Here is a 9,083-nt window from a genome sequence, read left to right as displayed (position 1 = left end):
CTAATATATTGGGTTTGTTGTTGTTGTTTGTATTGTTTGTTTGTTTGTTTGTTTTTTTCAGTTATAACCTTCTCCTGTAAAAAGATTCGGTCAGATGAATAGACCAAAGTGATTCTTTGTTGCCACCTTGTGGTAGATATATTGTCTTTTTTTCCCCTTGTTGTTTCAAACCCAATGATCTTACAATTTAGAATTAATGAATAAATATCACAAAGCTCTAAACAATTATGCATTCTGATCTCACAATAATAATACTAATGATGCTAATACTACTACTACTACTAATAATAATAATAATAATAATAATAATAATAATAATAAAAACAAATTAGTATGTGGGGCCCTGTTCAGCCACAGGTCTCAAGTTACTCTTAGTAAAAAAAAAATTTTTTTTTTAAAAACGGGTTTTTCAAGGGTGCTTTGGATAGTTAAGGGTTCTTCGCGTCCTAAAGAGGTTCTGCTTGAAACCCTGCAAAAGGTTTCAAATGATTCTTGGAGCCTAAGGGAAAGTTCCATTTCAGGTCAGGACTACATCAAAGGCCGTATGGAAAATGAGCTCTTGCAGCAGTGGTTTGATGATGATGATGATGATGATGGTGGTGGTGGTGACGACTCCAGCACCTCTGATGAAGAAGGCTTCTTTGCACACATGAGGCCTATATCCAGTCAGGAAATTAATCAGGCACTTAAATGGCTACCTTAGCAGCAAAGTTAATCACATGGAAATTCTGAAGTCTGTACATCAGTAACTGACATGTTGTGGCTTTATGAATCATTTAAAACTTTCTGCAATTATTATTGCAAGTTTATCTGTATTTGCATTTTTAAGTAGAGGTGTGTGAGCAGTGTTCTGTCGCTAAGTCATGTACATTCTAGCTTTAGCTCTTTTTTCGTTACATGCTACTGCAGGCATACTATGAAACAATAAAAATAATAATAATAATAATAATAAATAAAAAAACAGAATATTAAGCAAAAAAAATCTGATTCTATTCTTAAAACCTACCAATATGAAAACACAAACATATACATACAATGCTGTAATTTCTTCTGTATATCTCATACTAAATAGTTAGATCTTCAAACAAAATATAACAAAACATAAAACAAAGGCAACCTGAGTAAACACACAATACAGTTTTTATTTATTTTATTTTTCTATTGAAGAAAAAAAAAAGTTATCCAACACCTATCACCGATCTGAAAAACTAATTGCCCCCTTAAACTTAAAATCTGGTTGTGTCACCTTTAGCAGCAATAATTGCAACCAAACGCTTCCGATAACTGTAAATCAGTCTTTCACTTATTTCTAGGACTAGGATTTACTCCTATGCTTTGGATCATTATTTTATGGACTGAAGACAAGACAGGTCTTAGGATTTTCTGGTAGAGAGTACAATTTCCCTCAATTATTTAAGTTGCCAGGCCCTGAAGCAGCAAAGCATCCCCACACCATCACACCTCCACCACCATGCTTGACTGTAGGTATGATCCTCTTTTTGTGGATCATCAAGGTGTGTTTTGGCTAAAATTCAGACGAGCCTTAATGTTCTTCTGGGTTAGCAGTGGTTTTCACCTCACCACTCTTCCATGGATTTCATTTTTGCCCACTGTCTTTCTGATAGTGGAGTCATGAACAGTGACCTTTACTGATGCAAGAGATGCCTATAGGTCCTTTGAGCTTGTCCTTGGCTCTTTTATGACTTCCTGGATGAGTAGTTGCTGTGCTCTTGTTGGAATTTTGGAAGGTCCGACACTTCTGGGAAGGTTCATTACTGTTCCGAGTTTTTCCATTTGGAGATACTGACTCTCACTGTGGTTCTTTGGAGTCCCAGAGCCTTTGAAACAGCTTTGTAACTCTTCCCAGACTGATGTATTTCAATCACCTTCTTCCTCATCGTTTCTGTGTGTTTCTGGGTAAGACCGTTTACCCAACTTCATGCTGTTGAAAAAGTTCTATTTAAGTGTTGATTTGATCAAGGGGCCTTTCATTTAAAAATTTAAAATGGTCAATATAAGGTACTTTTATCAACAAAGCCTGTGAAGTCTCATTCAATATAATACATTAGTGTAAATACATCACTACAAACCAGTGGTATATTTTAAAGAACATATTATAAAATATCTATAAGGAAAAAAACATTTTTAAAAAATGAAATCTAACATTTAATGTGTTTTGTTGTGTTAAATCTTAACAAACTGAGTTAACTATGAAATGTATTTTTTTCTAACTTTAAATTATTTGCTTTCATAAATTCACTAGAGTTCCATCCAGGGTGTGTTTCTGCCTTGTGCCCACTGTTCCCATGATTATCTTGACTAAGCTGTTACTGAAGATCAATGAAATAATACATATCTAAAAGCAAGTGCAAAAATTAAATAGACCACAAAGGATGGTCCTACTTCTACTCAAGTACAGGATTTCTGTACTGTGTCAATCATGTATTAATGTCACCCTACAGTTGGAGTGTACACAGTCTAATGTATCTTGTATTCGTATTATTACATTGTTATAATTCATCATTCATTCATAATCATCCGTTTTCTATATCACATCATGTTCCTTATGCACACAGGAAAGGATCAGAATGATGTGCACTTGTTGTTGCAGATATCCCCTGACTTAAACAGATGATAAATGCTGACCAGGGGAAACATAATGAATGATCCTAATAGAGATCCGGCCTGTACTGCCGCTCCACACCACACCAGGGCAATGTGGCTCTGGTCCCTTAGAATGACTCCCACCATCACCTTTACGTAGGACAACAGGCCAGTGAAGAGAATCCATGACAAGACCTAGGACACATGTACGAATGTTCAGATTGCATTATAATGTTGATTGAGATGTAGGGCATTTTTGAGAACACTGAGTACCACATGCTGCATTGTGCCTCCAATGTAATTAGTTACCAATCACATACAATTTAGCAGAAGCCATTGGTGTAAGGGACAAGGGACTGGTGTAAGGGACAAATTAGAATTTGCTATCTTGCTATAATAACAAGAATGACAAGTTGCAGATTACTTGAGATGGCTGAATCTTAATGTGTGTACAATAAGTAAATGTAAAGAATTATAATGAATGTGTCCAATCTTACCTGCAAAGGGCCGGTGTTGGTGCAGGTTTTCATTCCAACCAAGCAGAAGCCACACCTGTGTCTATTGAAAGCCAAGATCAACTGATTAAAAGGTGGAATCAGATGTGGCTCCTGCTTGATTGGAATGAAAACCTGCACCCACACCGGACCTTTGCGAATAAGATTGGATACCCCTGAATTAGCCTATCACAGGACTTTGCAGAGGTCACCGTGGTCCAGGTGTATTTGACTTACAATTAGAATTTTTCCTAGTGGTGAGTCTTGCAAAATTGGACAAGGACTCATGACTGCCATAGCCATGTTGTATCCACCAAAACCAGTACCCAGCAAGCACAGAATACCCAGCAACACCAGCGAGCTATGAAAAACAATGAGAACATAAGAACATGAAAACATTGCACCTAATAGTGTTTATTAGCTAATTATTACAGGCACACTGAAGGACAGTCACACTAATGAAGATTTGATGGTGAAATTGCAGTGGAGTGAAATTAGATCCTTAGAGAAAATAAAGGCTTCTTTGCTCTGTCAAACTGCAAGAATCACTAACACTTACAGGTTTTACATTTATTCATTTTGCAGACACTTTCATCCGAAGGAATTTCAAACTGACAGATACATTGAACAGATAAGGGTTATGAACCTCACCAAGGGCCTGCCTTGGTGGAAACAGTAGTCCAAATCCCTAACCACTGAACCATCACTGACCACTAGGTTGTGAGTTCCCCATTAAGAACAGGTTATGGTAACCCCCGAAGAACCCTTGAGCCACTACAGTGGTGCTTGAAATTTTGTGAACCCTTTAGATTTTTCTATATGTCTGCATAAATATAACCTAAAACATCCTAACAAAAGTCCTAAAGGTAGACAACTAGAAACCAGTTTAACAAATGAGACAAAAATAAACTTGGTCATTTATTTATCAAGGAACATGATCTAATATTACATATCTGTGAGTGGAAAAAGTATATGGACATTTGCTTTCAGTATCTGGTGTGGCCCCCTCGTGCAGCAATAACTGCAACTAAACATTTCGGGGTAACTATAGATCAGTCCTGCACATCGGCTTGGAGGAATTTTAGCCCATTCCTCAGTACAGAACAGCTTCAACTCTGGGATGTTAGTGGGTTTCCTCACATGAACTATTGACTTAAGGTCAGGACTTTGGCTTGGAAATTCCAGAACATTAACTTTATTCCTCTTTAACCATTCTTTGGTAGACTGACTTGTGTGCGTAGGGTTGTTGTCTTGCTGCATGACCCACTTTCTCTTTAGATTCAGTTCATGGACAGATGTCCTGACATTTTCCTTTGGAATTCCCTGGTATCATTCAGAATTCATTGTTTCATCAAGGCCAAGATGCAGCAAAACAGGCCCAAACCATGATCCTACCACCACCATGGTTCACAGATGGGATGGGTTCTTATGCTGGAATGCAGTGTTTTCCTTTCTACAAACACTTCTCATATAAACCAAAAATTCTAATTTGGTCTCATCTATTCACAAAACATTTTTCCAGTAGCCTTCTGGCTTATCCAAATGATCTTTAGCAAACTGCAGAGGGGCAGCAATGTTCTTTTTGGAGAGCAGTGGCTTTCTCCTTGCAACCCTGTCATCTCCTGATGGTGGACTCATGAAAATTCACATTAGTCAATGTGAGAGAGGCCTTTAGTTGCTTGGAAGTTACCATGGCTCCTTCATGATCTTGCAAACTATTACACGTCTTGTTCTTGAAGTGATCTTTGTTGGTCAACCGCTACCGGGGAGGGTAACAATGGTCTTGAATTTCCTCCATTTGTACACATTCTGTCTAACTGTGGATTGGTGTAGTCCAGTCTCTTTAGAGATAGTTTTATAACCTATTCCAGTCTGATGAGCATCTCAGACTCTTTTTCTGAGGCCCTCAGAAATCTCCTTTGTTTATGCCATGATACACTTCCACAAACATGTGTAACAAAGATCAGACTTCTATAGATCCCTCTTCTTTAAATAAAACAGGATGCTCACTCACACCTGATTGTTGTTCCACTGATTGAAAACACCTGACTCTAATTTCACCGTCAAATGATCTGCTAATCCAAGAGGTTCACATACTTTTGCCACTCAGAGATATGTAATATTGGATCATTTTCCTTAATAAATAAATGACCAAGTATAATATTTTTGTCTCATTTTTTAATTGGGTTTTCTTTATCTACTTTTAGGACTTGTGTGAAAAATTTTATATATATCCATGTTTATGCAGATATATAGAAATTTCTAAAGTACACACTTTTAAGCACCACTCTATCTTCTAAGAGTCTAGAATATCAATATTGTCAATAGGGAAATATCAATGTCATAAGATAGAGTGCATCCGGAAAGTATTCAAAGCGCTTCACTTTTTCCACATTTTTTTATGTTACAGCCTTATTCCAATATGGATTAAATTCATTATTTTCCTCAAAATTCTACAAACAATACCCCATAATGACAATGTGAAAGAGGTTTGTTTGAAATCTTTGCAAATTTATTAAAAATAAAAAACAAAAAAAGCAAATGTACAGAAGTATTCACAGCCTTTGAGATGACACTCAAAATTGAGCTCAGGTGCATCCTGTTTCCAATGATCATCCTTGAGATGTTTCTACAACTTTATTGGAGTCCACCCGTAAATTCAGTTGATTGGACATGATTTGGAAAGGCACACACCTGTCTATATAAGGTCCCACAATTAACAATGCATGTCAGAGCACAAACCAAGCCATGAAGTCCAAGGAATTGTCTGTAGACCTCCGAGACAGGATTGTATCGAGGCACAGATCTGGGGAAGGGTACAGAAACATTTCTGCAGCATTGAAGGTCCCAGTGAGCACAGTGGCCTCCATCATCCGTAAATGGAAGAAGTTTGGAACCACCAGGACTCTTCCTAGAGCTGGCCGCCTGGCCAAACTGAGCGATCGGGGGAGAAGGGCCTCAGTCAGGGAAGTGACCAAAAACCCGATGGTCACTCTGATAGAGCTCCAGCATGTCTCTGTGGAGAGAGGAGAAACTTCCAGAAGAACAACCATCTCTGCAGCACTCCACCAATTAGGCCTGTATGGTTGAGTGGCCAGACGGAAGCCACTCCTCAGTAAAAGGCACATGACAGCCTGCCTGGAGTTTGCCAAAAGGCACCTGAAGGACTCTCAGACCAAAGTTTGAACAAAGATTAAACTCTTTGGCCTGAATGGCAAACGTCATGTCTAGAGGAAACCAGGCACCAGTCATCACCTGGCCAATACCATCCCTACAGTGAAGCATCCTGGTGGCAGCATCATGCTGTGGGGATGTTTTTCAGCGGCAGGAACTGGGAGACTAGTCAGGATCGAGGGAAAGATGAATGTACCAATGTACAGAGACATCCTTGATGAAAACCTGCTCCAGAGTGCTCTGGACCTCAGACTGGGGTGAAGGTTCATCTTCCAACAGGGCAACTAAGCACAAAGCCAAGATAACGAAGGAGTGGCTACAGAACAGCTCTGTGAATGTCCTTGAGTGGCCCAGCCAGAGCCCAGACTTGAACCCGATTGGATATCTCTAGAGAGATCTGAAAAATGGCCGTGCACCGACGCTCCCCATCCAACCTGATGGAGCTTGAGAGGTCCTGCAAAGAAGAATGGGAGAAACCACCCAAAAATAAAGCTTGTAGCATCATACTCAAAAAGACTTGAGGCTGTAATTGGTGCCAAAGGTGCTTCAACAAAGTATTGAGCAAAGGCTGTGAATACTTATGTACATGTGCTTTTATTTATTTTTTTATATATAAATTTGCAAAGATTTCAAACAAACTTTCACGTTGGCATTATGGGGTATTGTTTGTAGAAGTTTGAGGAAAATAATGAATTTAATCCATATTGGAATAAGGCTGTAACATAACAAAATGTGGAAAAAGTAAAGCGCTGTGAATACTTTCCGGATGCACTGTAAGTGATTATGATATCATAGCATACCGTTTGGGAGCAAACATGGCAATAAGGCAGGCCAGTGGATTAGCAAGTGATGACAGAGAAGCTGAGAGGTGATAGACCATATTCCCATAGGGCATGCACGAGAACGTCTGTACTGATGGCAGTAGTCCATTGGTTGCACAATTCACGCACACCACCATGCAGTAGATGAAGGCAAGCTCATATCTGGAATAGTATGACTTCACTATCAAAGGCTTGGGCTGGTCTCCAGTGTCCCTTTCCTGGCTGTTCTTCCCTGAATTGTTTGCTGCCTGGTTTTCCAGACCGCCACTAACCATTACCACAGTACCTGGTTCAGACACCAGATCTTCAGTGGAACGTGTTAAAGACCGAGGGACATGGTTAAGCAAGCCAAAAGCACCAAGACTTATCACCATCATGACCACCAGAAAAGAGAAGAAGATCTCTGTGGAGAAGTTAGGAGGAAGGTACTGAGCTTCCAGTGTGAAGTTCTCATGGCCAGGGTTTGAGAGGTTCCCTGATGTTTGGGAGACATCAACACATTTGGTCATGCCAACCCCTTGAGCCAGAGCTACCAGCCCAGGCAAAAACCCACTTAATCCTTCACCAATGAAATACGTTGTAATGTATTTGTTTGGGAGCTGCATCATGAAAGGCAGGAAGGTGACAGAGGATGTGCAGTCCACCAGAGACAGAAAGAATGTTATAATAAAGAATGCAGTGCTTCTCGGTTGACCCAAAAACACTGTTGTCTTCTTCCAGAACACTGTCAGGAGGATGCATGCTAATATACCAATCATCAGCACTGCACAGATCACCAGATTCTCACGTAGTCGACCCGGATATAGTTTATGCACAAGGGTAACTAGGATAGGGCCGATATTGGCCAGCTGGATGATGACTGTAAGGTACGAAGGTAAGTCCCATCCTTCTGGTAGAACGTTGACAATTAGTGGCAGCTCCACCCACATTCCATTAACGGCCACCCAAGAGCCAAGGCCAAAGGCGCAGGCCAGCACGTGAATATACAGAGACATTATGGGAAAACTGAATCCTAGTCTGAGATTTCAGGAATGGTTTTTTGTTTTTTTTGTATGGCTGGTATTTGTCTCTTTGCTTCTTGAAGATATCAGTCCACCACTCCTGAAAGAAGAGCAGAGTAATAAATTTTAAGGCAACCCTTGAGAATTTTACTAAGAATAGAAACTATTGAAAAAGGGTAGAAAAGCTCCCAAAGGATATCACATAGATGCTTACACTGCTTTTCAAGGAGAGCCAACTAGACCAAAGTGATCATAAATAACCAGGAGGCTGAGACTTAGCAGGTGCATGGCTTCAAGCTCCACACAATTTTCTTTATAAATATGGTCCACTAGATTTTTTTTCCTTCTGAAGTATCACAAGACGTTCAGGGTGTCAGTAGTCCTACCCTATACCTTTTCATTATCAGTTTGTTTCAACAGTTTCACTGTTCAGAAGGAAAAGTGGTTAGACCAAACCTTGGAAATTGGAACTGATTTCCATTTCTCAGAAACATACATGACCCATATTCATAGGATCAGACTAACAATCTGAATATGGGTCATGTAGGTTTCTGAGAGAGAGAATACTGAACTCTCTGTTCAGATGACCATTCCATTTAGACAAAGAAGTGCAAAAATGGTTAAATAAAAATAAATTATGAATGCAAATATGGAAAGGAAAAAAACAGGCAATGAAGCATATACTTTTGCAGCTACTAAAATCACTCCCATGCTGTTTCCCATGTTTCCTAAGAAACAAAGGATGCCATTCACTTCCAAATAGAGAACAACTTTCTTATTCTCACAGGAATATTTACATAATATATGCACATAGAAAATGAACGAAGTATCCACTATTTAACTCATAGTCCACTAAATGTTCATTTGATCATTTCCACTGTTGAGGCCTCTTACCTGTTGGAATTAATTAAGCAATACTTTAAAAAATAAATAAATAAATAAAATAAATAAAAATAAAACACTAATACATTTATAAAAAGCAAGTTCAA

General features: G+C 39.1%; 1 protein-coding gene across 1 annotated transcript; it reads right to left on the bottom strand.

The window, feature by feature from the left end:
• Positions 1–347: 347 nt before the first annotated feature.
• Positions 348–8,178, bottom strand: slc52a3 (solute carrier family 52 member 3). The gene is made up of 3 exons (XM_053625391.1): positions 7,073–8,178; positions 3,336–3,459; positions 348–2,799 (listed from the first exon to the last, which is right to left on the bottom strand). The coding sequence occupies exons 1-3, from the start codon at positions 8,086–8,088 to the stop codon at positions 2,584–2,586; spliced, it is 1,356 nt and encodes a 451-aa protein (XP_053481366.1). The 5' UTR covers positions 8,089–8,178; the 3' UTR covers positions 348–2,583.
• Positions 8,179–9,083: the final 905 nt, after the last annotated feature.

Source organism: Ictalurus furcatus, chromosome 5, assembly GCF_023375685.1.
Source record: "Ictalurus furcatus strain D&B chromosome 5, Billie_1.0, whole genome shotgun sequence".
NCBI lineage: Eukaryota > Metazoa > Chordata > Actinopteri > Siluriformes > Ictaluridae > Ictalurus > Ictalurus furcatus.
The sequence above is the reverse complement of the archived record's forward strand: the minus strand, read 5'-3'. Positions and strand labels throughout refer to the sequence as shown.